Source organism: Oenanthe melanoleuca, chromosome 28, assembly GCF_029582105.1.
Source record: "Oenanthe melanoleuca isolate GR-GAL-2019-014 chromosome 28, OMel1.0, whole genome shotgun sequence".
Taxonomy (NCBI): domain Eukaryota; kingdom Metazoa; phylum Chordata; class Aves; order Passeriformes; family Muscicapidae; genus Oenanthe; species Oenanthe melanoleuca.
In genome coordinates, this window is record NC_079361.1 from 3,221,748 (window position 1) to 3,249,741 (window position 27,994).

The window sequence follows — 27,994 nt, forward strand, 5'->3', positions numbered from 1 at the left end:
GACATGGGGCAGCACTGCAGGAGCTGTTAAGAGATAATATTTATTATTATATACAAACACATTTTGTACATTAATTAAATAGAATGAACTCTACTCTTCATTCATCAAATCATTTGGTTTGGTGTCCCCCCTTCCCCTCCCACCCACTCCTCTGAAAAGCCTACGGTCATTCCTGGCGCTCCAGGAGGAGCCAGTTGGCCACAAGGCCCCTTCTCAGGAGTGCTGGCAGCAGCAAGATTTGACCTGCTGGTCACAGCAGGATCCCCCCTGCCCTGGAGCAGCACCACGGCTGCTCCAGGTAAAAAGGTGAAACAAAAAGGGGGCACCCAGGTGGGAAAGGCAGAGGGGTGAGGAGGGGGCTCTGAGCCCCCTGTGTTGACAAGGTAACACTGAAACGCACGGAGCCCTCGAGGGAGATGGACTCCAAACACTGCTCAGCCTTAGGGGGACAACACTGAACTTGGGGACACCTGTGCAGGGACCCAGACAACCCCAAGAGCTAATGTCACCTCCTGTCCCTGCCCTGTCCCACCATGGTTCTCCCAGAGCTTCATCCCACCTCACTCTGCTCCACCCCCCTGCACAAACCCTCCTTCCAGCACATCCTGGCATGGATCTGGCCCCTCTGCAAGGCTCCACAGGCAGCCCCCAGCTCAGCCAGCCTCCACTCCACTGCCAGGGAAATATGGGAAAACCAGCTGAAATGTCTTGGCTTTTAGTGTTTTGGTTTTTTTTTTTTGCTAAACCAGCTCATGCAAACAATTCAGGCACGAGGAGCCACTCTCCTCTAGGATGGGGCTGATCCTAAACACAGACGTGTCCCACAGGAGGGACAAGGCACTGGAAAGCAGCTGCCTCACCCAGAGCAGAGCTGTGCAGGACAGAGCCTCTCCAGACACCCACAGCAGCATGGCTCCCTCCAAGCATCACTCCTGGCTCCTGGGATGGCAGCTCCCACCTGGACACAGCACCTTCCACCTCCCAACCCACCCACCAAGGGAAGCTTAAGGACAGAAAAAAGGGGGCTGAAGAACTGCAGCTTCCTGCTTTGGTTGTGCCCTGGCCTGGGCAAACTTTGTGCCTGGGGAAGATAAAAGCTCCTCCTCCCCTCAGGAGCAGGAAAGGTGACCAGGAATCACCTCTGTGGCTCTCCCACAGGGGCTGGACATTCTGCCTGCTCTATCTGCTCCTCCTATAACCCCAGAGCTGCCAAGCCTGTGGCCTGTCCAAGGTCAGCTCCCATCTGGGATCAGCACCTGAACTGCAAACACAGCTGCAGGGGCAAAGCTGGGGACTGGGGACAAGAAAAAGCCAGGGCACAAGCGAGGCAGGGTGGGAACAGGTGGCTGGCTCACCTGTGGCCTCAGAGGAGCCCTGGAGCCGTGTGGGCCAGGGGACCAAACCCCCCCATCCTTCCCACAGCCCCCTGTGCCTTTCCTAGGGGAGGGAGGTCACAGCAGCCCTGCTCTGCCCCAGCTGCTCCGGCTCTGCTCAGAGGGATCCATGGGTTAAGGATGATGGTGAAGTGAGAAATAGTAACAAACAAAATCCAAATGCCTTCCTGGCAGTCCAGAGTGACAGCAACAGGGCTCAGGAGAGGTTCCTGGAGCTTGGCTCTGAGCTGGGTGTTCTCTCTGCTGGTGTTGGGCAAGGGCTGCTCTCCCCCCGGTCCTCCAAACCTCTGTCCTGGTCACTGTCCCCTCCCGAGGCTGGCAGGGGCTCTGCCATGCTGCTGCTGCTGCCCGTGCAGTTTTTGCCACTGGGTTTTGCTCGGCTGTCTGAACCCTCGAGAGCCTCAGTCTGCTTGGGAAGGGAGGGGCTGGGGACCGTCCCCTCCTGCAGTGGGGCAGGGGGTGCAGCCCCAGCAGCGGGGGGAGCATCTGCTGCAGCCACCACAGACGTTGAGGTGACCTCGATGGTGATGGAGCCCACGGCCGTCTCCGGGTGCTCGCTGCTGACCCTGATGCGGGCGACCAACCCCGAGGCCGCGGCCGCCTCCTGCGGGGTCCCGTTGGCCACGGCCTCGTGCACCACGGTGGGCTCCAGGAGGGAGGTGCTCAGGTCAGACAGAAACGAGGCCTCTGTCACGATGGCGGCCGTCTCGGCCACCCAGTTGAGGTCGGTGGCCACGGAGGCGGCGGCGGCGATGACGCTGGAGGCCTCGCCGGGGCTCAGGGCGGCCGCAGCGCTGCCCTCCCCGGGGGGGCCGCTGGCCAGCGGGGCTCGGCGGCCCCCGGCCTCCACTGGGGCAGCCGTGGTGTTGTTGTTGAGGTTGTCCTGCAGCGTGGTCTGGGTGCCCTGCCCGACCTGCTGGTTCTGCAGCAGCATCTCCTGGATGCGGATCTGCTGCAGGATGGCTGGCAGCTCGTAGTGGTGGAAGAAGTAAATCATTGAGTGCTGGTGGAGGAAAGGGAAAGGTGTCACCCTGGGCCTGGGTCACAGGTCAACACATCCCAAGAAACCAAACTACTCCTGAAAATTCAGCTGCTCTGACACCCAGATCAGCAGCAAGTTTGCAAAGATTTATCCCTTCCACTGTGACTACTGCAAGCTGCTTTATAGTTTCACTCTGAAGACAGGCAACAGAGTACAACCCCTCTTCACTTTCACAGGCTGGGAAAAGAAGGATGACAGCATTCCTCCAGCCCATCCCCTATTCCCTCTCCCCACCCTGAAGCAGTTCAACAACCAAAAACACCCAAAAGATCTGCTCGATCCAGGATATCAGACATCAGCTTGGAGCTGGTCCTGCCAGCATCCTCATTGCACAGACCTGAACAGCTCCTCTGCAAGGCAGACCCTCCCTAGGATTTATTCCAGAAGGACAGGACAGAAATCCTTCCCAACACCTATGTGGCATCAGGTTATTGTCAGCTCCACGGCTGGACTGGAGGCAGCAATGCAAACATCCCCTCTTCCACAGCCTCATTCTGCTGCTCCATTTCCAAACCAGGCTTAATCCCATCTCTTACAGAAATAAGGATCCCTCCTCCAACCCAGCTTGAGAGAAGTTTGACAGAGCCCTCCTGCAGCAGCCCTGCAGGGACTCACCTGGATGAAGAGCCAGGAGGTGACAAGTGCCAGGCTGCTGTACTGCCCGTTGAAGCGGTAGTGGTAGGCATAGAAGGCAAAGTGGTACAAGTAGAAGAATCTGGACAAGAAGGCAAGAAAAATCAGGAAAAATGTGAGCTCCCTTCTCCCAACACCAGCCTGAGCAGGGGCACTTTGCATGGGGTGACACAGACTCCTTAACAGATAATTAGAGTTGCCTATCTATGAACAGATCAAGGTGATTCCAAGATCCAGGCCCAAACCCAAAATGGACTCTGATGTGTGGGGCAGCTCCCAAGCAGCCACATAGATAACACCCTTAGGAGTGGAGGCTGCTGTGCCTGGGGGTGCTGGGAAGGACCCAGAGGCAGAGGGAATTGTGGCCACAGCCAGCCCTTACCTGAGCCAGTGCCTCTTGCTGGTGTTGGTGTGGCAGCAGATGGCGTCGTACTGGTCCGCCAGCCACACGATGAGGATGATGTAGAATGCAGTTGTGGTGTCATTGAAGAACTCAGACATTATGGCCTCCATACCTGGGGGACAGAGGGGACATCAGCACCTGGCAGGGCATGGGAAGGGGTTCTCTGTCACCTCAGAGCAGGGCTGTGACTGCACAGAGCCCTGCTTATGGCAGCAGCTACAGCCAAGAATGTTCTGCCTGCCACGTCCCACGGGTCAGCTGCATCCTGCAGTGCACATTTCGGGAGGTTTTGTTGCTTTTTAAATTAAATTGTACAAATGCAACGTGGCCACAGAGTGTGAGTCTGCAACGAGCTCCAGGGACAGACAAAGCTTTGGGTTCTGGGATTTCCCAACAAACTGCTGCTTTTCCAGGGGACACCCAGAAGGACAATGGAGCTCACTGTGCCATCAAATTCCAGAGCCTTCTGCCTTGTGATGAGCAGCCACAGAAACCACCTGCCAGCTTGGAACAGGGAATTAGACTTCCCACAGATCCCAGAGGGATGTGCTGCAGACACGAGCAGTGAGGCAAGTCCTTACCGACCAGAGCCAGGATGACAGTGAGGAGTGGAGCAGCAGGGAATGCAATGGTCATGTTCATCTCCAGCATCTGCAACAGGTCAACTGAAAAAGGGAAAACACACTGAGGCATGGGGAGGATGGAGGGCCACAGAATCCTCTATCTTTACAGTACTGCCTGCTCAGTGCAGCCACATCCTTTGCCCCCAGTCAATAATTCTCAGGACAGAGAACAGCTCTGGCAACTGCAGTGACTGGGAGCAGGAGCACAGCAGGAATACCCTTGTGCAGCTACAGAGTCCTGTGCAGGTCCCTTCTAAACTGCAACTAATGATCCTCAAGGATCCAACCCAAACTTGCTGTGACTCTACAACACCCTGTGCTGGAGTAGGCACAGTGCCCAGCACAACCCAAGCCCCTCAGGCAGTCCTTACCGATGAAGACAAAGATCTGATGGTGTGAGTAGCGCAGCAGCATGGAGACAGAGAGAGTCTGGAAGAGGAGAGAGAAGGGGAGGCAGATTAGAGCCCATGGCTCAGGGAGTCATTTGGAATCGCAGTGCGGCAGAGGCACGGGCGAGCCTGGGCTTGCACATCCCACATTCATTAGCTAGAGCTGTGCAGAGCCATTTCCCAAAGAGTAATTAGAGCTTCACAAACAGCAATTAATCTCTGTGCTGCTGCAGGGGAACAGACAGTAAGGGATTTGTTTGTAAAGGGACCAATCCTGAATGTTTGCACTGGGGCCACACCAACCCACAGAGCTGGGAGCAGGGATTCTCCTGTCCTCCAGCCTGCTCCTCCTGCAGCTCCCAGCACCTCCCTGCACTCAGTTCCTCCTCAGTGCCCACAGTGTGACCGTGCACAGACCTGCCCCATGGGTGGGACAGCCACACACAAAGAGACAGTCACCCACAGCCACCCAAAACAACAAACACGGGGTAGTTACAGCTTGGGATCTTGTCTGATGTGTATCTGAGAACACCTCACACATCATCACTTGGTTTATCTTGATCACTACTGGCAAATCAGTCTGGGCTGTTCTTAAAAGTCTCAGAGGACAAATGTCTGCACCCTGTACTGACAGCTAGAGTGTTTTAAGGACACTTAAAAATTAACAATTTCTAAAAATTTAGAAATTAACATTAGAAATTAACAATAGAAGTTAACAATAGAAATTGACAAAAATGCTGCATTTTAGGTCAGCTCTTCCGTTCATTTGACTGGTGGACTTCAGGAACTTTAAAAAAAACCACAAACTAACAAGACCATGCCCCCGAGTAGGGCCTCATCCTCCACCAACTGCACTTTAAAGCAGAAGAGAGCTCTGCTGTAGCACCAACCACTCCCTGCCCAGCACCAGGCTGAGTCCAGCCTGCCCAGCTCACAGGGACTTACGAAGATGACCATGATGACGAAGGCTGCCAGGTAGGATGTCCTGGCCATCCACATGCTGACAAAGCGATAATGCTCCCCAGACACAACGTTGCGAAGGAAACCTGGAGTAAAAGCACAAACACCAGCTCAGTGTGATTAAGCCACAGACTAAGAACCAAGCTCCAGTGCCTGGTAAAGAAACAGGATTTGGAGCAAATCCTCAGGGCAGCACTCATTGTCATGCAGGGCAGTGAGGCGGGAGGAAATCACGTTTCCAGACACCTCTCCCCTCCTGCCTCTCTCGTTTTGTCCTTGACAATAACACAGAGAGCTGTTCCCTGCATTACAGATTAATCAATAGTCAGAAGATGATAGTCAGGCATTCACAGAACAAACACCCACTGCTCCAAGCAGCCACTGCTGAGACTCCTCCAGGCCTTACCTTTGTTTTCCTCATTTTCAGCTAAAGCTTTGACACTCGACATCAGGATGTCATCGTAGCCCAGGAACTCGTCCAGCAGCAGGCGGCTGAACCTGTCCCCAAAGCACTGATCCCTGGTAGGATCTAGAGAGAACACAAAATTCCTTTCACACTGTTCACATGTGGAGCTACAAAGGCATAAGGTGAGGGATACTTGTGCCAGCAAAGCTGCAACTGCATGTGGACCTGGGGCAGTAGAACCAAACTTGGGAGGACTTGGGAGGGAAAATCTCACCCCCTGACAGATGCAGCCATACTAAAGGCCAAATGGCAATCGGGCCTTAAGGATTGTCAGGGATGTTGCACTCTGCCCTGGCACAGATACAAAGGGAATTTTCCCTCTAGGCTTGGCCTATCTCCAGGGCTCATTCTGACTACCCATTACTGCACAGAAAAGCTGCCATCCAGCTCTGCTTCAGCTTGAGTGGGAGGAAGTGACAAGCTCCTCTCTGATTGCTGCAGTAACAGATACAGAGGTTCACAGGCACCAGAAGGTCTGAGGCTGTGTTCCTGACTTGGACAGGTTTTAATGGAGGAAATGCCAGGAGAAAAGACTGTTCAGGGAAATGACCTGCTGGTGCTCACAGGGGCACAGCACCACACAGTGTGACAGATCTGTGAGCACCATCCCCAGCATCTGCACAGTTTATCTGGCCACCAGGCTCTAACCCTGCTGCTCCACACTGAGCCCAGAGCTTCAGTGCCTCCAGCCAGGGAGAGAGCTCTTCCCTGCTCCACGTGAGAAAACTGTGCTGGGCATGACATCAGGGCTCACTGAACCAGGCTGCACCATTTCAGACAGCTCCTCCTGAAAAGCTGTGACCTACTAAAGGCACACAGGCACACAGCAGCTCTCCTGTGTGGGAAGTGAGCACTGCCAGCTTCAGCAGAGTTCCCAGAGATGGTGTGGAGGTCTCTGCACTGCAGGTACCCACCCCTGAGCCCCCTGCCCTGCCCCCCACTCACCCAGGGTCACCACCATGACGGGGATGCTGAGGCGCTGCCGGGTGCTCTGGGACAGGCGCAGGAAGCCGTATTCCAGAGAGTATTCCACAATGTACTCCTCCTGTGGCCACACTGGGAGAGACACACAGGGACACTCAACACCCACAGCTGCAAACAGGCAGCACAAAGAAACAGCCCCTTTGGGTTCCCTTCCCTCCCATCATGTTCTTGAAAAGGGGCTCCAGGCTTCCCTCAACAAATTAAACATAAATCAATACAAACTCTTTGGAATTACAGCCCATTCCCATGACATTAGTACTTAATGTGGGACTTCTGGGAAAGCTTCAGGGCAGCAGCTCCAAGCTCTGCCCAGAACCTGTCCACATCTTTGCCTGGCAAGCCCAGAGCCACTTGCTCTTGCTCTGTTCAATTTCTGCTTCCCATGTTGTTTGGGAATCAGCAGGTAGATCCACTTTACACCTGCTGAACACCAAGTAAATGCTCCAGAGGCAAGAGCCCTGCACTTCCCAGGGGACTGAGGTCACTGCTGCAATTACATGTCAGAACTGAAGGCAGCAGCAATTACAGCTTTCCCAAAAACTGGTGGGGCCTGAAGTTTCCCTGGCCTGTTTTTTTTTTTTTTTTTTTTTTTTTTTTTTTTGTCCAAGAAAGGTTCCAAAGAGATGCTTTTTTGCTACATCATCTCTGAAAGGACAAAACCTCCCGCTAAGCCAGAGCCAAGCAATTTAATCCCTGCTCTTTCAGACTGCCAGGGTGTATCTCCAGGAGGGGGGAGGCAGCTGTCAGGCAGCTCCTGGCACCACAGTGACAGTTAAAGGGACACAAGAACTGAACAGAGACACACCTGCCCCAGTACTGACAGAGATCCCCTGATACCCTTATTGGGCAGCAAACACAAGCTGGGCTGTTGGGTTTGTCTTTTGTTTCCATTATAAACAGTTTTAAGCTCAAAAGGAAATCAAGAGTTTAAATATCAACAAATAATTACTTCCTTTGTATAATAAAGTATTTTTTAGTGATAAAATATTCTGACTAAACATAAAATTTGGTGCACTGGGAAGACAGAAAACCTGGGAAAATAATAATAAAGTCGAGTATTTGGGACTGAATTAAAGATGTGAATTTTGTAACTAATCTGGGAAACAGTCTGTTCTCTTCCTCTACTCTTCTGGATTGTTTCCAACCAGGCATTCAGCAAAACAAGGGACTTCCCACCAGTGCCCCAGCCCAGCACAACGTGACTCTTCTCAGAACCCGGGCACCAGCAATAAAGGTCCTGGACCAAAGACATTTACTGCTCTCTGGTCTTAATGACCTTTAATTCAGGACTAATGAGCTCTGGATGAGCATCAAGCAAATCCACTGCAAGACCAAGGAACAGAACAGTGTCCAGTCCCATCCTGCTCCACAGCCACAACCCCACTGTGTCCGCAGAGTAAAGAATTCCAGTCTTCACAGGGACAACAGTGTAGTGAAAGAGACCAACTTCTTACAAATTTTGTGGAAAAACCCCCAAAGAATCCAAGTCCACATCTTTATTTCAAGATAAATATTCCTTAGAAAATTTCCTACCTTAACCACTAGAAAGTGAAGTTTTTCCACAGTGGAATTCCATTTTAAATACTACAAAGCCACTAAATCTCCCTCTGGAGTTTCCAAGACCTGAGCAGCTTAGGTCAGGCAGGAAAAGGGTGGGATAAGGCCAGGGAACATCTGAGTGGAACAGCAGTGCTGTATTGCAATCCACCAAAACCCGCTGAGTGGCTTTTGGGATTAATTAATTGTAGCAAATTGGCTGCTCCAAGTGCTGGTGTTGGCTCAGCACCCAGAACACAGCCCAAACCCTGCTCATGTTAGAAGGAATGTCGCTGTCAGGAGATCCCTGTGGATTGCAGAGGATACTGAATGGACCAGAAGAGGGGGTTCAGGCTCCTCTGAGATACCTGACACTGATCACCACAGGAACCTGCCAGGCCAAGAGCTTTCATTCACTGTGGTTGATCTGAAGCCTCTTGGCCTGGCAAATTTTCAAACCCAGCCTCCCCCCAGCCTCAGGGCAGAGCTTGCTGTGGGTCTGCTGTTAGCACTGACAGGTTTATCCCCAGGCAAACACATCGGGAAGACATTTAAGGTCACCGTGCAGCTGCCCCAAGGAGCCAGGACAGGATGTGTGGGGAGGATGATGATGGGAGGAAGGAGGAGCACAGGTAGCAGTGAAGGTGTGATTACCTGCTCGGGCTAGCATCTCAAACTCGGACACAGTCTCCCGCAGAGGCTGCATACCTTTAGTGGCTGCGTCACTAAACGAGAACTCCTGGCTGTCGTTGTGGGGCAGCTCAGTGCTGCTCACCCGGGATGGCTTGAGGAACACCTTGGGCTCGATATCCAGCTCAAACTGTTGGAAAACCAGAGAAGGGAAAGCCTCATCAGCAGCCTCTTCACCTCTTGCTATCCACACAAAGGCCTCCCCCCACTCCCAAAAGGACATTTTCTCTAGCTTTCCTTTCTGTGTAAACCATCAGAGGCCAATGTAGAGACACAGGAGCAGCCAAGGAACAGGTTTTGTTTCCAGGAGACCAAGGGATCACACAGGGCCTTTACTTCCAATCAAGACTTCTTCCCAGCCCATCACCCAGGCTCCCCTCTCCAACGTACACAGGGAGCACATCCTTACCTTGATGGAGCTGTTTTCAAACATATCCACAGTCATTTCTTCCTCTTCCTCCTCCTCTTCCTCAGTCGTGGACTCAACCACCATTCCTGGGAACTTCTCGACCCCGCAGAACTGCAGGAAGATGGGGGCCCGGCTGGAGTTGCGCTGGATTTCCACCCTCAAGATGCCGTCGCGGGGCCACTTATCCCGCACGTGCTCCAGGCAGTTGATGGGAGAGCGGGAGAAGGCGATGTGGATGTAGGCCAGGATGAAGAGCACAAAGAGAGCCTAGAGGACAGGAGACAAAGCAGGCACTGTGAGACCCCCCTAGTTCTCACCAGCTCTTCTCTGCCTGTGAAACACCAGAACAATTTGGGTGAGTGGACTGGCAAGCGGACAAGAGTTTTGATGCTTCCCTGCATCAACAACGCAGCAGCCAGACCTTGGCAGTTCCAGCAGGGAACGCACCAAAGGCATCAGGAACCAACTGCTCCTGCTCAGGAGAGCAGGCAGTGACAGCCTTCTGAAAGAACAGGTCCTGCATCAAACAGCATCCCCAAAACTGACCACACACAGCGCCAGTGTGGGATGAGGCCACAAGGCACACTGAAGGACATGGAAACACATCAGTGCCTTCCAGCCCTTCCCTCCTCAGCACAAAGTGTTTCCTGCTGAAACCTAGAGAAGCCAGCTTTGTAGAGGCAGAATAAAACAAACTCTAAGCAAAGCAAACCCACCCCTGGGCAGGATGATCCAAACCCACGTCAGATCCGCTGTCCCAAAGAACAGGTCCTGCCTCGGGGGAGATTGAACTGGCCCCCAAGCACCACAGCTCCCTGCCCCGCCTTCATTCCATGAACAGCCATAAACCACAGCAAAGCAGGGTGGACTAAAAAAGCCTTGTTCCTTGGAGTGAAGAGAGACGTCCAAAGTGCAGAGCTCTGAGCACAGCTGGCACAGAGAGTGGCACTGCTGAGCTCAGATCTCCCTTCCCAGCCACCCTGCGCTGCTCTGTCCTCGTCAGCCCCGCCGCCCTGACCTATTTGTGACGAACAAACAGCCTGGTAAACATCACTCTGCAGAGCAGCTGCACAGGGAGATGTGAGGGAAGGAAAAGCAGAGCCACCTCCCTAGCTGCAGGAGCCACAGAAAAGCCAGGGGCAATTCCAGGGCTCAGGATGGGAATGTGGGCTCCTACTTCCCTCCTGCCAGCAGCTGGAAAAGAGCTGGGAGCAGGCTGCTGACCCCTGACCCTGCAGGCTGCTCGCCTCAGAGCCCTGAGAAGTCTTTCCTTCTCTGGGAGGAGCTGTGATCAGAGGCAGAAGCAACACAAACAGCTCCCAACCACCCTGCCCGACCACTGAACCGTTAGCACTATCCCTGTCCCAGCCGGTTTGCTGGGATGCAGGTGTACAACTAGGAGTGGGAACAGGGATGTGAAAAACCCAAATGTTTTCAGTTTTCAACCCTGTGAGGGTAGAAAACGTGTCTGTGCAGCATGAGACAAGCTGTGCTGAATGTTTTCTTGCTGAATTGTAGAAACCTAGAGAAGTGTGCTGCCGTTGCCTGGCAAGCTGCTCTCCTCTTCTCACTTCTCTAATTTCCCATCCTGGGTTTTACCTAAGGGCAGTCATCTCTGGACACTGACAGGCCCCTCTGGGAGGGTCCCCATCACCCAGCAGGAAGGTGAGGTCACACAGTGACACATTCCTGGCACTGCTGAAAGAAACTGGGTTAGAACGGGGCTGTGCCTTAACTGCTTCCAGAAAAGACAAGACTCCAAAAGAACTCCAACAATCCAGTAAGTCGTGTGGGAAATGTATCCAAAAAGTGTGATTGCTAGGAAACAGAAACTGAAACCTCTCTTGCCTCGCGCCAGCCTGGCTGCCCAGAAAGCTGGCTCAGCAACTGCTTTTTGATTTACAGATCTGGATGAGCTCCAAAGTACAGAGAACACCAGGACCACCATGGTCTTTCTCACAGGAGGGGCCCACAGGAGCTCCGGGTACAGCTCGGAGTGCGTGGTCCAAACACAGGCTGGAGGCACGGCTTTTTGTGTTTGTAATGAAATTCCTGCCCTCAGCCCGGCCGCGGGCTGGCAGGAGGAGCTGCCCCTCACCTTGAGAAGAACGAAGAACTCGAAGATGCGGCGGAAGGAGGGAGGGAAGAGGCGCGCGTAGGTCACTGCCATCTTGAAGAACAGCGCATGGAAGAGGCGGTCGCGCACGTTGATCAGGGGGTTCTGGTTGAGGTTGGGGTTGCGGACGCCCCGGTTGTTGCCGCCGGCAGCCCCGGCGTTGTTGGCCGGGTGGTGGTTGTTGGCGTTGGGCTGGTTCTCGGACATCCTGGCGGCGGGGCTGCTGAGGGCTGGGCCTCAAAACGCTGCTGCTCCTCCGCGGGCCGGGCTGGGGCCGGGCGGGCGCTGCCTCCGTCCCCCTCCCCGGCCCCTGCCCGGCGCAGACGCCTCGGGACGGCGGCGGGTCAGGCCCAACGGGTCAGGCCTGGGCGCTCAGCGGGGCCCGGCAGCTACGCGGCCGGAGCAGACGCATCAGGGACGCGGCTGCCGGGATGTCCCCGTGGCCATGGGGGTCTCTCGGCGGGGCGGTGCGGCGCGGCGCGGCCCGGGCGCGGCGAGCGGCTCAGCTGTCCCGGCGCGGTCCCGTCCCGTCCCTCAGCGCTCCGCCGCCATTTTCCTCCGCCGGCCACGGCGGCTCACGCGCGTGCGCGCGCACGCGCGCCCGGGGCACGACGGGACGGTGGAGGACACGCTCCGGGTCTCGCCCCGCCTCCATGCAAATGAGGAGATCTCCCGCCATGCATCGCGCGCAACAGGCACTTTCGAGCGGCCGTGCGAAAACGCAAAAATTTCCACAAAGCGGAAAATTTAGAACGCAAAAATCAAGATGAATCAACTAAGAGAGTGATCATATGAAGAAAGGCGTGAGAGCCTGGAAAATCATTCTGGCACTGACGTAAAAATTATCAACTAGAAGGGGTTTAAATACCACTGCCGGGGAAGCAGAATTCGTGCTCGCTTCGGCAGCACATATACTAAAATTGGAACGATACAGAGAAGATTAGCATGGCCCCTGCGCAAGGATGACACGCAAATTCGTGAAGCGTTCCATATTTTTTTTTTTCCGGGCAAGGTCTCAAAGCCTGTCCCCGGGAAGATCCTTTTGTCACCCCGAGAAGCGGCGCGGGGTGTTCCAGCCCCCGCGAGGTCCGGGGAGCCACGGGCACGGCCCTGGGATTTGATGTTCGCCGGTGTCACGGCAGCTCTGCTGCCCCTGTCCCGCTGTGCCCCCGCGGTCGCGTTGTGGCGAGGGCAATCGAGCCCCCCGGCAGTACCGCGGGTTTTTATTGAATTGTTCTGTTACAGCAAGCTCGGCTCCGGTGGGGAGCAGCGGGGTCCCAAGGCCTGCCCCAGACCCCCCATCCAGCTCAGCTCCCCGCAGGGCATCAGCCCCAGCGCGGGGAGCCGGGGCCAGCCCTGTCCTGGCACTCTGACCCTCCCCAGAACCCGCTGTCCCATAGGATGGTGACACCATCTGTGACCTCTTCTCTGCAGTTCTGGGGGTCTGCAGTACCCCAAAGCCCTGTGACCCTGGCTCGTGCTGCGGTGACAACCGGGGAGGGGTCTTTGGGGGTCCATGGGACACCATGGCCCACTCAGACAGCGCTCTCCTGGTAGCTGTCATCCTCCAGGAACGTGCTCAGCCTCCTCCCGGGGCTGGGGGTCGCATCCTGCCCTGGGGCTGTGACATCCCCGGCGTCCCCATCGCTCTGCTCCTGGGCAAAGTGCATGAAAACCTGCAGGAATGTCATGATGAGAGACAGCACCATGGCACGGGGCCACCCTGCCCTCACCCCTGCCTCCCCTGTCACCTGGTCCAGTGTGGTCTGGGACACAGAGTAGTCCTCTATGTGGCAGGGGCCACGGTGGGTGGCCAGAAGGCTGAAGACGGTGGCCAGGGAGGTGGCACGGGCAGGCAGGTGGTACTGCAGCAGCCCCCCGTGCTGCTCCCGCAGCACAATGCCGGGGAAGTGCTGCTGCAGCAGGGTCTGCACCGCGGCTGGGCCAGGACCCCCCACCCGCACCACCACCGTGTACCCGTCCCCAAACCTGCGGGGAGAGGGGACACTGCTGTGAGGACTGGCCATGGCCACCACCCTCAGGACACTCCCTTAGCCCCCCAGTCCATTACCTGTTCTTGAGGTGCTGGACGCTGCCCAGGCAGCGGAACCGGCCGTTGACCATGATGGCCATCCTGGTGCAGAGCGCCTCGCACTCCTCCATGCTGGGGTGGGGGGACACATGTGAGCCCCCAGAGCAGAGGGACACGGCTCTGGGGGGCTCCCACAGGCAGGGAGGTGCTCCCCTTTGTGGGCTCTCACCTGTGGGAGGTGAGCACCACGGACCGGCCATCCCGGATCACGCCGAGGATGCGCTCCCACAGGAACCGCCGGGCTTGTGGATCCATCCCCGTCGTGGGCTCGTCCTGCAATGGTCCCAGGGTCAGCCAGGGCAGGACCCTGCTGCTGCCGTGGGGCCTCCCAACGCCCCCCTCACCAGGAAGACGACGGGGGGGCAGCCGAGGAGGGCGATGGCCGTGGAGAGCTTGCGCTTGTTGCCGCCGCTGTACTTGCCCGCCGGCCGGTCCGCGTGCGGGCCCAGCCCCAGAGCTGTGATGCCCCACTGAGCCACCTGTGAGAGACAGGGGGGGTGAGTGTGGGGGCTCCCCAAGGGCTGGGGAGGACAGGGTACCCCCTTTACCCTGGGGGTCTCCTCCTCTGGGATCCCTCGCAGGCGGCTGTAGAACTCCAGGTGCTCCCGCCCCGTCAGCAGGTCCGTGATGGCGTCAAACTGGGGACAGTAACCCATGTGCTGGTGGACAGACTGGAGGTCGGTGAGCACACTGCAGGATGGGGACAGGTGAGCATGGGACAGAGAGAGGTGAGCACGCTGTGGGATGGGGACATGTGCCAGGGATACTGTGGGAAGAGGGATAAAAAGCTGCAGGGATGAGGATGAGGATGAAGAAGGCTGCAGGGCAAAGGGCACAGTGGGGACAGAGATGATGGTATAGGTGCTGTGGGGACGTGGAGAGGGATCTGAGCCGTGGAGTCCCTGCATTCACCCACCTGTGCCCCTTTAACCAGGCCTCTCCTAGTGTCACCTCTGTGTCCCCCGTCAGCATCTTGAAAGTGGAGGTTTTCCCAGCACCGTTCACCCCCAGGAGGCCAAAGCACTGTGGGGGCAGAGCAGGGTCACTGGCAGGTCTGCCCCTGCCCACAGAGCTGTCTGTCTGTCCATCTGCCCCTCAGAGCTGTCTGTCTGTCCCTCTGCCCCTCACCTCCCCAGGGGGAATGGCCACGCAGAGCCGGTCCACGGCCGGAGCCTTCCTGCGCCGGTACACCTGCACGGAGGAGAGGTGGCACTGGGGGCTCCTCCTGTCCTGCCAGCGGGGCCAGGGGTTCTGGGTGGGCTGGAGCTCACAGCAGGGTCCAGCTGCACACACCCACCTTGGTCAGGTCCTTCAGCAGCAGGAGGTGGCCGTGCAGGGGGACGCTGCCCACCCTCGCCCGCTCCCTGGCCACGTCCTGGTCCTCATCCCCCAGCGAGGGCAGCTCCAGAGCCCGTGGCCTGTGGAAACAGTGGCAAGGGCACATCCAGGGCTGTCCACTCCCTTGAGCACCCCCAGGGTACTGTGACTAGTTCTGGGCCCCTCAGTTTAGGAAGGATGTTGAGATGCTTGAGCGCATCCAGAGGAGGGGCTTGGAACACAAGCCCTGTGAGGAACAACTGAGAGAGCTGTGGTTGTTTATCCTGGAGAAAAGGAGACTCAGAGGTGACCTTATCACTCTCTACAACTCCCTGAAAGGTGGTTGTAGTCAGGTGAGGGTTGGTCACTTTCCAGCCAACAAGTGACAGAACCAGAGCACACAGTCTCAAGCTGTGCCAAGGGAAATTCAGGTTGGATATTAGGAAAAAGTTTTATACTGGAAGAGTGGTAAAGTACTGGAATCATCTGCCTGGGGAGGTAGTGGAGTCACCATCCCTGGATGTGTTTAAAAAAATACTGGATGTGGCACTCAGTGCCATGATTTAGTTGAGGTGTTAGGGCATGAGTTGGACTTGGTGATCTTAAAAGTCTCTTCCAACCTGGTGATTCTGTGACTCTGTACCCCCGGCCAGTGCTCACCCCAGGCGCAGGAAGAAGCGGTGGTACTGCAGCAGGAGGGTGAAGAGGAAGAAGACGATGCCCTCGATGGCCATGGCAAACATGTTCTTCCCTGCCAGGTCCCAGGAGAGGGGGGACACGAAGCGCTTGTCCCCTGCAAGCAGCGAGAGGGACTGTAGGAACAGGGGACCCCTGTGCTGGGCTTTGGGGAGGGTGGGCAGCTCTGACACCCCCAGACTCACCGAATCTCTCAAAGGCATCAGCCATTGCCTGGTTCTTCACCATGTCAATGAGGCCTCGGCCCAAGCAGAAGTGGGGGAAGATGAGGAAAACCTTCTTCAGGACGCGGTTGATGTCATTGAGGTTCTGACGGAGCAGCAAGGAGAGGGGTGGGGGAGCTGGCACTGGCCCTGCAGGGAAGGGATGGGGGCTCCAGGGCATCCCAAGGCTCACCTGGTCCACAAAGAGCTCCAGCACAAAAGTGGCCACGCTGCCGTTGATGCCGATGAAGAGGTTGATGCAGGTCAGGGCCACGTAGGCAGTGCTGGGGATGCTGAAGAGGAAGGAGGCTGGGTACATCAGAGGGGTGATGGACCATCTGCAGAGGGGAGAGGCAGGGGCTGGCTGAGGTGCACCTCCTGACCTGGGGGGCTTGAGACAGCACCCACCCTCCCCAGCACCACAACCCCCTCACCCCGGCTGCCCCCAGTCCCACAACCCCCTCGCCCCTGCTGGGCTCTGCTGCCCCGTCACCCGTAGAGCAGCAGCAGCAGCACCAGGGAGGGCAGGTTGGCCGAGGACACGTAGGATTCCTGCTGGAAGCAGAGGAAGATGAGGATGACCAGCAGCGCGGGGACCAGGTAGTTGCACTGTGGGGATGGAAAAGGCAGGAAAGGGGTCAGGGGTGGGACCAGACCCCTTGGAACCGGCCACTGTCCCCATCCCCATCCCCATCCCCACCATGTCCCAGGCGAAGTTGCCCAGCCAGTAGGTGATGGGCTTCATCCCGCTGACAAACTGAAGGTGCTTGGCCTTGCTGACCCGCTCCTCGATGAGGAAGACGACGAAGCTGGCCGGGACGAAGGACATGGCGAAGATCACGCAGATGGAGACCAGCACGTCCACAGAGGTGGCCATCCTGCCCGAGAAGGGAGAGCTCAGCAGGGGCCAGAGGGGGCTGCAGGACCCCCATCCCAGCACTCACAGGGCGGCCTCGGAGAGCTGCTCCTTGGTGAGGTTCAGGGGGTGGTTGGTGGCCGTGATGCCGAAACGCGCGGGGTCGGTGCCGGGGGGCAGCCGGGCTCGCAGCAGCCCATTGCTGGCCACGTTGAGGAAGGAGACCATGGCGTGCCAGCCCTTGTTGTTGAACCAGACCTGCAGCATGGGGAAGGCCAGGCAGCTCAGAGCACCCCACCTAACCCGGCACTGCCTTTGGCATGCTCCACCAGGAGCATTCCCCACTCCCCACCCAGCTCCTGCTCCCCTCCAGCCCCAGCCACTCTCAGTCCTTCTTGGACTGCTCCACCCCTTGAGGGGACTCAACTCTCACATCCCTGCTGCCCCCCAGCTCTCACCCCCAAGGGACCCCCATATCTGGGCACACCTTGATATTCCTGCGGGCATCCAAACCCTCGATGAAGTGGCTGAGGTTGGCCAGGAGCCGGTCTGAAGGGCTGCCCTGGAGGAAGACAGGGTGAGGAGGGGTCTCCCAGCACTGGGACACCAGAGCTGAGCCAGGGGCTGTGTCCAGCTGTACCGGGGTGATGTTGAGCAGCACCCGGAGCTCCAGCACAGCCTGATCCACCTCTGCTGCCGAGGGCAGGGCCTGGGAGCTGCCGGCGCCCAGGGAGAAGCCGCCATACCTGCAGGAGAAATGTGGCTCCCAAAACTTGCTGGAGAGACTCCCACTGCCAGCATGCCAGGATCTGGGTTTGAGGGTCCACGTGGGTCCCTTCCACCCCAGGAGATTGTACAATTCCACAATCCTGTGAAACCTGACACCCATTCCCCACTGCCACCCTCGTGCAAACTCAACCCTCCACTCGCCCAGATGCCAGAGTAAGGGACACACAGAGGAAGGGTGAAAGCACCTGAATGATGGCTCTGCCCAGGGACCCCAAACCCACCAGGGATTTCCTGTTTCCCTCCATCCCTGGCTGTGCCAGGCCCCAGCCCCTGCCCAGCTCACCTCTGCTCATTCACCCACTTCTTGTTCCTCAACCTGAAAGAAATGAGGTAGGGGGAGACAGGAGAGAGAAACCCCCAAGGGGATATTAGGGCAGCAGCTGGCCACCCAGCCTCATGTCCCCAACACTGTTCCCTTCCCCCAGATGTCCCTGGGGTGTTCCTTTGGTGTCCCCACAGTGCCTCTGCAGAGTCCCCAGTGTTCCCAGCCCCAGCACTCACTCCTGACGGATGATCTGGGGATAGGTCTTCACCAGGTAGTCAGAGATGTTCCTGCCTGTCAGGTTCTGAAGGATGTCCCCTGTGCCCCTCTGCACCTGTGGGATGGACAGACGGGCTGGATGGACACCCAGCCCTGTGGCACCCCCAGAGCATCACCTGTCCCCACAGCCAGCAGTGATGGAGCCCTGGGGCTGCCCCAGCTAGGCTGGAGTTACCTGGGGTGGTGGGAGCCCCCCAGCCCCCTCAGGACACTCAGGCAGCATCCTCTGTGCCCCTGGCCCACTGCACTGGCACGGGGGGGACGGCTCAGCCTGTGTCCAGTTCCCACGCCGCAGCACTTCCAGCAGGGATGGGGGGGCTGGGGGGACTGAGAAGCCGTCGGGGTGGGAAGCTGGTGGGCACAGCCCTGCCCTGGGCACCCGGGGAGAGAGAGAGAGAGAATCCTGTTACCAGCCTGGTGTGAGCCAGGGGCACCACGGGGATGTGGTGGTTGGGTGGTTGGGGTCCCACAGCACCACAGCAGGTGGCAGAGCTGCTCCGTGGGCAGGTGGGCACTGAGCTGCCCCCTCCAGCCCCCGTCCGGCGGACACTCACGCCTTCCCCTCCTCCTTCATGCACTTGGTGCCGAAGCCGGGCTCGGCCAGGAGCGCGTCCAGCAGCCGCGCTGTGTCCCGGTCCCCGGGGGCATCATTGCTGCCGGGAGGCACAGGAGTGAGCTGGTGGCAGTGAGGGACGAGGGACACGGCCGGCAGAGGCCTGGGGACACACCTGAAAAAGGTGAACTGCTGCCCGTACATCCAGGGCTGGAGCTGCAGGGGCGGGTACTTCCCAAAGGGCGGCACGATGAGGCTGAAGAGCAGCGCGATGCAGACGAAGACGGCGGGGAGGACGATCTGAGGAGGCCGGGGGGGATCAGGGCTGGCTCTGCCCCATACCCCCTGCCCCGTGCCCTGCCCCATCCCCTCCCCGCGGCCCCACCTGCGCCAGGAAGCCGCGGGTGCTGCGCCGGGCGTGGAGCATCCTCTTGGTGAAGAGGGCGCGGAGCTGGCGGCAGGTGAGCGCCCAGCCCCGCACCCTGCCGCAGCCCCGCCCCGCCGGGCCCCGCAGCAGATCCGTCTCCCGGGGCTCCTCTGCTGCCGGGACAGGGAGGGTCTGGCAAGGGGCAGGTGCCAGGGGATCCCCCCCACCCCAGCAGGGATGGGATGCTGCATGCAGGAGCCCCCAGCCCCCCCCCCCCAAACAGCCCCCAGCTCCTACCTCGCCGGGGTCCTTTGGCTCAATGTAAAGGAGAGGAGAGAGGGGTTACAGCTGTGAGGGGGTCAGCACCCACCCAGGGCAGAGCTGGTGACCCAAACCATCACAGCCCCTCCCCAGACTCCCCACACCAGTTCTCCTTCCAGGATAAGGGGGCTGGATATGCCCCCTGGGATTTCATACCCCATCCCAGCTCCTGCACAGGGTTGAGCTCCCCCAAACCCATCCTCATCCTAGATCTTAGCTCTGGGGACACCCCAAAACTGGGAGGAGGTAGCTATGCTGCACAAGGGTCCCTGAGTGAGCCCTGCTTGAAGGGACACAGGCCTGAAGGGATGGACAGCTGCCCAGATGGACATGTGGCATCGCCCCAGCCCAGGGGGTGGAAGTGGGGAGCACTCAGCAGTCCCACCTCCCCCATCCTTACCCATCTCTCCATCGGCCACATCCCCATCTCCCATCTCGCCAGAGACTGCTCCTTTCATGGTGCCTGACAAAATGAGAACAAGGTGTCAGGGCAGGACCAAGGCCACAGGCTGTGACACCTCTCTGCATGCACAGGTGCTCCCAGCAGGGCCCCCATCCCTGGCAGGGACACACAGGGTTCTGGGGACACCCCACCCCTCTGCTCTGGGCTGCTGAGCACCTCCCCAGCCCCACTGCACCCCAGAGCCCAGCTCCAGCCAGGACTGAGGGTTTTACCTGTGGTGTCAGTGTCCAGTGCTGTGTCCTCGGCCACCTTCAGGAAGATCTGGGGGTGTGGGAGGGCTGGTGTTAAACAGCCCAGTGAGGGAAACCCCCTGGCTCCCCCAGCAGCCCCTTGACTACAACTCCTCTGGGTACCTCTTCCAGGGTGGTGTCAGAGATGCCGTAGCTGGAGACCCCCAGTTCCCCCAGGTGTGCATCCAGCTCACGGAACAGCTCCCCAAAGGCCCCGTCCCTGGCCCCACTGTAGGGCAGGACAAAGAGCACCTCGTGCCCGATGTCCTCCACCAGCCGGGAGCCAGGGACCAGCTTCTGGATCAGCGCCGACAGCTGGGCCACATCTGGAAGGATGGGGAGGGCTGGAAACCCGTGGCAGGAGCTGCTGGCTGGCACAGCTGGCCACAGCTCCATGTGCCTGGCATCCCAGCTTGAGGGTCTCCAGGGGAGATGGAGGGGACAGAGATCCCCTTCTGCACCTCCAGTGAATGGAGGGTTGTGCACCCCCAGTGTCCCTGGGAGATGGGGGATGTAAGGGGAGCAGCTGGGGGTGATACTGTGAGGGGACAAAAGGCTCACCCATGGCACTGGCGTCACTGCCCCGCTCGCTGCCCAGGCCAGTGTCACTGCTGTGCTCCGAGTCACTGCCATCCTGCAGGAAAGGGTGGCTGGAGCTGGCACCCCACAGCGGGGCCCAGCGCCCCCCAGTACCTGGGATGGAGACATGGCTGCCCTGTGAGGGATGATCATCGGGGACTCACCTTTTTGGTGACACCGGGGACAGTGCCAGTGCTGCCGCCTGTCCCGCTCCTCTCCCGCTTCACCAGGGTGAGGTGATACCCGGTGCCAAGCCTGGCCTTGAGGAAGAGGGGGGACCCACAGCAGCAGAGCCGGCCCTGAGAGATGATGGCAGTGCGGTCCCCCAGCAGCTCCGCCTCGTCCATGTAGTGGGTGGACAGGATGATGGTGCGGCCTGGGGACCACGAACGGGCTTGACCGCCGACCCTCCCATTGCCCATCAGCTGGGGGGCTCAGAGGGTGAAGTGGGGACCCCCAGCCCTGACCTTTGCGGTACTTGAGCAGCAGCTCCCAGATGCTGCGGCGGGAGAAGGGGTCGACACCGGCCGTGGGCTCGTCCAGGATGACCACCCGGGAGCCACCCACGAAGGCGATGGCCACCGAGAGCTTCCTCTGCATCCCACCTGCACAGGGACAGTGTTGGGGGGCTCAGAGCACTGAGCCCCGCTCAGGCACCTAGCCTGAGCTCCCCCACACACACACCTGAGAGGTTCCTGGTCTGCTCCCGGCGCTTATGGGGCAGCCCCGTGTCCTGCAGCAGCTGCTCCATCTCCTCCTGCACCTGCTGCTCCGAGAGCCCCTTCAGCCTCCCGTAGAACCAGACGTGCTCCTCCACTGTCAGGCTGTGGGGACAGGAGGAAAGGCAGGGTGAGGGGCACAGGGATGGAGGGGGACAGCCCTGCACCCAGCCTAGCAGCCTCCCCAGCCCTGCCTACATGTCGAAGAGCACGTTGTGCTGGGGACACATCCCCATGGATTTGCGGATGCTGTCGATATCGGAGCGGATGTCCCTGCCCAGGATATAGGCAGTGCCCGAGGTGGGGGGCAGGAGGCCAGTCAGGATGGACCTGGAAGTGATGAGGAAAGCGGGTTATGGAGCACAGGAGCAGCAGGGCTTGGGGCCAGGGTACCCTGTCCTGTGTGGGGACAGGGTCAGGCTCAGCTCCTGTCCCCAGCCATGGCCACGCAGCCCCTCTGTGGCTCACATGGTGGTGGTCTTTCCAGCACCGTTGTGGCCCAGGAAGGACGTGATCTGCCCCTCGTAGAAGTCCAGGCTCAGCCCATTGACAGCTGCACGGCCACTGCTGCCATAGATCTTCACCAGGTTGCGGATGGAGACACCAGGCTGGAGTTCCACAGGCGGCTCCTCCACCAGCACTGGAGGCCACCAAGAGGTCACATCCCCAGCCAGGACCCCTTGCTGGGGGCAGGACCCCTCACCATGGGGGGCAGGGCCCGGCTGGAGGGCTCCAGCCCTGCTCCATGGCCACTGCTCTCAGCCACACAGCTCCAGGGTGGGCAGGGACTCACCTTGGGGTGCAGGGTGGGGGCTGGTGTGGTACAGGGAGTGCCTAGATGAGGATGACTCTCCAAACCAGTAGCTCTTGAGGAAGGGGAAATTCCAGGGCTTGGGAATCCCGTACTGACCTGCAGCAGAAGGGACTGAGTGGGGCCAGGTCTGAGTGGCAGCTGGGAGTCAGGGGAGCTGCACTCACCTGGGAAGACACCCTCGAGGTACCAGGTGGCCAGACCATAGAGGACAGCATCCAGCAGCAGCAGCCCCATGGCCACAGCGAAGCTGTACGGGTCTCCTGGCACGGGGCTGGCAGCCAGGTTGTGCCACTGGATGCCCACCCCCTGCTCCTCGTAGAGGGAGAAATAATCACAGCCAAAGCCGAAGGCCACGGGGGACAGCAGGCTCTGAGGATGGTGAGAACAGCAGGCTAAGATTGGCCTGGGGGGTGCAGCCCAAAGCCCCCCACTCAGAGCACCAGGGGCATTGCAGAGGGGCAGCTCCAGGTGCTCACCACAAGGACACGGATTGGGAAGGTGATGTAGTCGCGCCAGGCGACGCACAGCACGTAGGGCAGGTACAGCGAGAAGTAAATGATGCCACCGCACGCCGAGGCCAGGTTGGCACGGGGGAAGAAGGTGCTGATGAGGAAGCACTGGCTGATGGTGGCCACAGAGAAGGTGCCAAGGAAGAGGAAGATGACTGCTGGGTTGCTGTAGGGCAGGATGTTTCCCAGCTGTGGATAGAGGCAGGTTGGAGCCTGGCTCTCGGATGTTCCCTGTGTCACCCACACTGTCCCCTGAGACCTGCAACCTGCCTTGAGGATGAGGACAAGCAGGGCAGAGCTGAGGAGGAAGGGGATGAAGCTGCTGAGGAACCAGCTGAGCCAGAGGATCCCACTGCTCAGCCCCATGGTCTTCATGGTCTCCTTGAGACGTGTCTCCTTCTCGTGCACCACCCCCTTGATGATCATGGCCACTGAATAGATCCATGCCAGCGTCATGAAGAGGGGCAGCGAGCGGTTCAGGACCCTCAAGAACCTGGGGAGATACCACCAGACATTCCACCCTTAGCTCATCACTCCTGGAGCACTGTAGGGACAGGGACACCAGGGCATGACCAGCCCTGTGTCACCTCCCCGGGGCAGGGATGCTGCAGGATGCTTGGGGGGTCACTCAGCAGTCCCTGGGTCTGGGGCTCTCCCTGCCCACTCACACATCATCCACATAGCAGGGGTAGGGCATCTGCTGGACGTAGACCCCTGTGCGTGGGGCAGCCCCAGTCTGCACCTGCACCACCGCCTGCTCCACCAGGTCCTGAATGTAGATGAAGCCCCCCCAGACGTAGCGCAGGTCACTGAAGGGGTCAGCTGCAGGGCCGGGGTCCCAAAACCTGGGGGCAGAGCACAGTGCTGGGACCAGGGATGCCCTGGCAACGAGCACAGGCTGCTTGGCTGGCCATGGAGACAGACAGGGTGGGCAACCTGTCCTTGATCTTGTTGGTCCTCGTGACGTCGTCAATGTCCATGCGGATCTTGTAGCGGACGTGGGGTGGCAGCCTGGGGGCTGTGGCATTGATGGGGGGCTGGAACACCACTGCTGCCCAAAACTGCTGCTCCTCCAGCAGCTCCAGGGCCCGGGCTACCAGCTGCTCCTCGGTGGCCACTGCCTCGATCTTGTCCAGGCAGACACACTGTGGGAGGCAGGTAGGGCTCAGAGGGCACGGGTAGTGCAAGGGGGCAGCTCGCCCACAGCAGGGTGACACACACCTCCATGAACTGTGACAGCGTGCTCAGGACTGCATCAACATCAGCGTACACCTGGTGCCAGGTGAGGTTTGGTCCCCCTGCTGGCCCCACCAGGAATGTGGCCAGCTCTGGCAGCTTCCAGGTGGTGCCATTGAGGAACCCGTCCAGGAGCTGGGCTGTGCTCGGGGCCAGCAGCAGGTCCTGCAAAGCACCAGGTTGTGAGAGGCCATGCAGCCCACCCTGCTCCTGGCCAGTTGCATCCAGCACACCCCACCTTGCACCCCACAGCAACCCTGTTCCCAATGGGCAGAGCCTGGGGGTCACACACCTGGAGCACCTGCACCTCCAGGCTGCTGTTGAGGAGGGTGTAGATTCGGGGTCCCAGCTCCTGCCAGGCACCCCCCAGCTCCCCCAGCACCGCCAGCTCCCGGAAGGTCCGATTCACCTGTGTGAGGGAGGTGAGGCAGGTCTGGGATGAGACCCCCCAACCCCTCCAAGCCCCCCACAAACCCCACTCACCTCAGCCATGACACTGTCAGGGCCGGGCCCAGGTGGTGTGTACAGGATCTTCCCCACAAAGAGGGGCTTGATCCCCCGCCGAAGATCTGTGAGAGGGGGCTGGACTCCAGGCTGTGGAGCAGCTCCCGGCAGAAGGGACCTGGGGGTGCAGAGCTGAGCCCTCACCACCAGCCCCCACTGCCCCCCACAGCCCCTGGCTGAGCCTCCCCCAGCCCCCGACTCACTGGTGCTGCCTGAGGCCACAGGTCTCTGCTCTGAGCTGTTACGGTCCAGGAAGGCTTTGACATCATTGTCCTCGTACCAGTTGAGGGAGGGGATCCTGAGCCCCCCGCCCTCGGGGTGTCCACAGGCGATGCGTGACAGGGCTGTGAAGGCACCCCTGCTGGTGTTGAGGGCCCTCAGCTCCATAAGCTCCTGACGCAGTTTGGCCAGGCTGGTCATGGAGGAGACCTGGGGAGAGTGGGATGAGAGTGGAGAGGGGGGCTGGGGGACAGGGGGACCCAGGGACACGGTGGGGTGGGTAGGGGGCAGGGGAGTGAGGAGTGTACCTCCTCCATCAGGGATGCTGCATCCCGCAGGAAGCTGCCCAAAGCTTCCACGGTGCCGGTGATCCCGCCCAAGTCTGAGCTCAGCTGCTCCTACAAGGGGGCATGAGAAGGGGGTCACAGCCCTGCTGGAGAAGCCAGAGGTCTCTGCCTCGGTGCCTTGCAGCACCCGACCGCGCTGCGGGCTCACCGTCAAGAGTCGTGGGAAATCCATCTGGGAGAGGAAGGAGCCCTCCATGGCACGGAGCTGGGAGCTGGGCAGCGCGCACAGTTCTTGCTGCAGGCTCTGGGTGGAATCGGCGTCGCCGCCCACCAGGAAGCCCCCCAGGACCGAGGCGTTGCAGACCAGGGCCTTCAGCGGGAGGCGAATGCTCGCCAGGGAGAACTGGAAGGAGAGGGCAGTCATGATGCGGTCCCCGGGAGTGTGCGCCGGGAGCGGGCGCCGCGCCGACACTCACGATGCGGGGGCTGAGCCGAGCCCCCATCAGCTCATCCACCAGTGCCGGGGGCAGGGATGTGTTGGTCCGCAAGAACCGGGAGAAGGTCTCGTCCTCTCTCAAGTATTCCCTCACCGGCAGAGCTGTGGGAGCAGGGGTCAGACAAGGGGTCTCGCTGCCCCGGCAGCCCCCGCCCCCGGTGCTCACCCCTCCGCTGGTTGCCGCGGTCCCGCAGCCGGCGCAGGGCGGGCAGGAGCCGGGCGAAGCTGCGCAGGAGCCGCTGCCCGTGGCCGCGGAGCAGGACCTGCCGGGCTTCGCTCAGGAGGCGGGAGAGGCTGCGACACGGGACATGGGGTGGGCAATGAGACCCCGGCCCTGCCCCGCTCTGCCCCGCAGCTCCCCAGCCCTGCCGCTCACATGGAGCCGTCGAAGTTGCCCACCACGCCCGGGGCCTCTCCCGCCGTGGGGTGACGGAAGCAGGGATTGTTCAAGTTGCAGATGATGCCCTGCAGCCAGGGCAGGGTCCCCGCAGAGGGCAGCGCCTTGTTGGGAAAGTGGCCTGAGGGAGAGGGAGGCAAGTTCAGGGCGGCAGTGCAGGACCCCCGGGACCCCACACACACCTGAGCAGGGAGATACCAGTGAGCCCCCACTATGACCACGTCCTGTGTTTGTCCCCCCGGTGTCACCCCAAAGGGCTCCCCTACAGGGGCACACAGAGGGGTCTAAGCCAGCTCAGGGGGTCCTGCAGGGGACACTCACACTCATGCTGCTTGAAGGGCGGGTGGGATCGCCGCACTGAGATCAAGATAAGGAAGAGGAAGAGGGGCCACAGGATCTCGATAGCCAGCTGGATCTGGGGGAGATGCAAGGTTGGTGAGGGTTCCGGTCTCCATCAGCGTCCACAGCCCCGTGCCAGGAAGCAGCGGCTCTGGGTAGCCCCACCCCAATCGCCCACTCACCCGCTGCCGCCGGCGGTAGGTGAAGTTCTTCCAGAGCAGCAGCCCCAGCTGGGTGCCCACGGCCATCGCGGGGATCGCGGGCCCCGCTCGGCTTCAGCTGTGGGTGAAAGCAGGGGGGGCAGCTCCAAGCTGAGGGCGACGGCTGGGCTCTCACTTCCTTCTGCTTCGGGGCTTATCACACCCCGGGCACAGTGCCGGGCACGGGGCTGAGCTCCGGGGCCGGCAGGAGCCGGTCGGCATTCCTGCAGCAAAGCTCCTTTCCGGAGCTAAAGGCTCAAATCACATTCTTTCCTAAAGCACAAGCACCAGAATTGGGCACGAGCTCTGTCCAGGGGCCAGGAGCACGATTCAGTGCCCACGCCAGGCTCAGGGAGCAGTTCGGCACCCCGGGAGTAGCTCCAGGCGAGCTGGGCAGCCCGGGGGAGGCTGAGACCTGCCCGTGCCTCAGTTTCCCCGTGAGAGGGATGTGGGTGGGGCTCTCATCAGCCCAAGAGCCGAATTGTTCCGGTTCGGTGTACTCGAGGCGCGAATTCCGACACCCAGATCCCGCGGGTAGCAGCCGAGTTCTGGGAACTCACCCACCCCTGGAGCGGGGCCAGCAGCTCCGGGGCCCGGCAGAAAAGCTCCGCCAAGGCTGCTCAGGGATGAGCCCGGTGGCAGCGGCGGCACGACCCCAACCCGCAGCGTCCCGCCCGGTGCCCCCACCCCGCGCCCCGGGAGAACCGAGCTCGGGGGCGGCTCCCCGGTCACCGTGAGCCTGGGACACCTCCACCCCGGTTTGCCCCTCGTTTTTTCCCGGAACTGACACTCACCGCCGCTCCGCGCTCGCCGCCACCCGCCCGCGCCCGGGGCTAAGCCGGGTCCTGGGCGCAGGCGGGATAAACGGGCACGGGGCAGCGGGATTAGGATCCCGGCTGGGAAATCCTCCTAATCCGCCTGCGGGGCCGGACACGAGTGGGTCCGGGGGCAGGATTCCTCCGGGGATGCACCGGGGTCAGACGGGGTGACACGGAGAGAAAGAAGCAGCTGCCGGGGTGGGGGTGACACGGGGAGACAGAGGTGTCTGAGTGTCCCCATCCGCTGGAACCGGAGAGCGCTGCGGAATTGCCGGTCCAGGGGAGCCCCAGCCCCGAGGGGGAGGCGGCTCTTTTCGGGACAAAACAACCACACGTCCTCCCGTGGGACTTGCGTGGGAATCTGCACTCTCATCTCACGAGGACAAACACGCTGCATCACTGCAACCGGGAGCTCGATGGACCCCGCGACCCCGGCAACCACCGGACCGGCAGCTCCCGACCCCGGCGCCCTCCGAGCCGGTTCGGCCGCACGGAGCCCCGCTCTGAGCAGGGTGCGGAGTCACCGGGGGACGGACGGGCCGGGAAGACGTGGGGACAGCCCAGGGGAGACACGGACAACCCAGGGGGGGGCCATGGGGACAGCTCGAAGGGACGATGATGACAATCCAGAGGGGACAGGGGGACAGTTTGGGGCTGCGATGGGGACACGGGATAACCCCGGGTGGGGGCGGGGAGGCACTAAGAGCCTCGGGGGGATGCTGGGCGGCCGCATATGAGAGCAGACGCCGGGACACAGCCCCCCCTCTCCCCGCTCCAGCCCCCGGCCCGGGACCCCCGTTACCT

General features: G+C 60.0%; 2 protein-coding genes and 1 non-coding gene across 4 annotated transcripts; 1 reads left to right on the forward strand and 2 right to left on the reverse strand.

Annotated features, from left to right (window-relative positions):
* Positions 1 to 24: 24 nt before the first annotated feature.
* TMEM259 (transmembrane protein 259) lies at positions 25 to 12,232 on the reverse strand. 2 transcript variants are annotated; one of them, XM_056512433.1, is made up of 11 exons: positions 11,628 to 12,232; positions 9,530 to 9,796; positions 9,139 to 9,250; positions 6,856 to 6,966; positions 5,851 to 5,973; positions 5,430 to 5,530; positions 4,467 to 4,524; positions 4,054 to 4,137; positions 3,452 to 3,584; positions 3,052 to 3,151; positions 25 to 2,397 (listed from the first exon to the last, which is right to left on the reverse strand). In XM_056512433.1, exons 1-11 carry the CDS (start codon positions 11,850 to 11,852, stop codon positions 1,591 to 1,593), a joined length of 2,121 nt encoding a protein of 706 aa, XP_056368408.1. In that variant the 5' UTR covers positions 11,853 to 12,232; the 3' UTR covers positions 25 to 1,590. The 2 variants fall into 2 exon arrangements, with proteins under 2 accessions (XP_056368408.1, XP_056368407.1); XM_056512432.1 differs by having other exon boundaries at positions 9,085 to 9,250.
* Positions 12,233 to 12,535: 303 nt separating this feature from the next.
* On the forward strand, positions 12,536 to 12,642 carry LOC130264642 (U6 spliceosomal RNA). Its single transcript, XR_008842499.1, has one exon. It is a non-coding gene; the product is annotated as a U6 spliceosomal RNA (small nuclear RNA).
* A 209-nt stretch (positions 12,643 to 12,851) lies between these two features.
* On the reverse strand, positions 12,852 to 27,903 carry ABCA7 (ATP binding cassette subfamily A member 7). The gene is given in 50 exon segments (XM_056512422.1): positions 12,852 to 13,321; positions 13,397 to 13,634; positions 13,717 to 13,809; positions 13,907 to 14,010; positions 14,082 to 14,216; positions 14,286 to 14,427; positions 14,654 to 14,760; positions 14,866 to 14,928; positions 15,035 to 15,155; positions 15,715 to 15,847; positions 15,936 to 16,059; positions 16,147 to 16,291; positions 16,447 to 16,562; positions 16,654 to 16,831; positions 16,898 to 17,067; positions 17,297 to 17,371; positions 17,450 to 17,555; positions 17,882 to 17,914; positions 18,100 to 18,194; positions 18,315 to 18,510; positions 18,694 to 18,792; positions 18,868 to 18,992; positions 19,078 to 19,232; positions 19,781 to 19,843; positions 20,056 to 20,104; positions 20,197 to 20,399; positions 20,635 to 20,707; positions 20,817 to 21,028; positions 21,120 to 21,257; positions 21,337 to 21,476; positions 21,570 to 21,701; positions 21,840 to 22,011; positions 22,165 to 22,281; positions 22,350 to 22,554; positions 22,662 to 22,883; positions 22,965 to 23,187; positions 23,363 to 23,539; positions 23,631 to 23,839; positions 23,916 to 24,095; positions 24,223 to 24,339; positions 24,414 to 24,493; positions 24,496 to 24,552; positions 24,638 to 24,863; positions 24,962 to 25,051; positions 25,149 to 25,343; positions 25,417 to 25,538; positions 25,603 to 25,730; positions 25,813 to 25,954; positions 26,155 to 26,248; positions 26,355 to 27,903. Coding segments are annotated over 50 exon segments (6,726 nt in total). The 5' UTR covers positions 26,421 to 27,903; the 3' UTR covers positions 12,852 to 13,180.
* Positions 27,904 to 27,994: the final 91 nt, after the last annotated feature.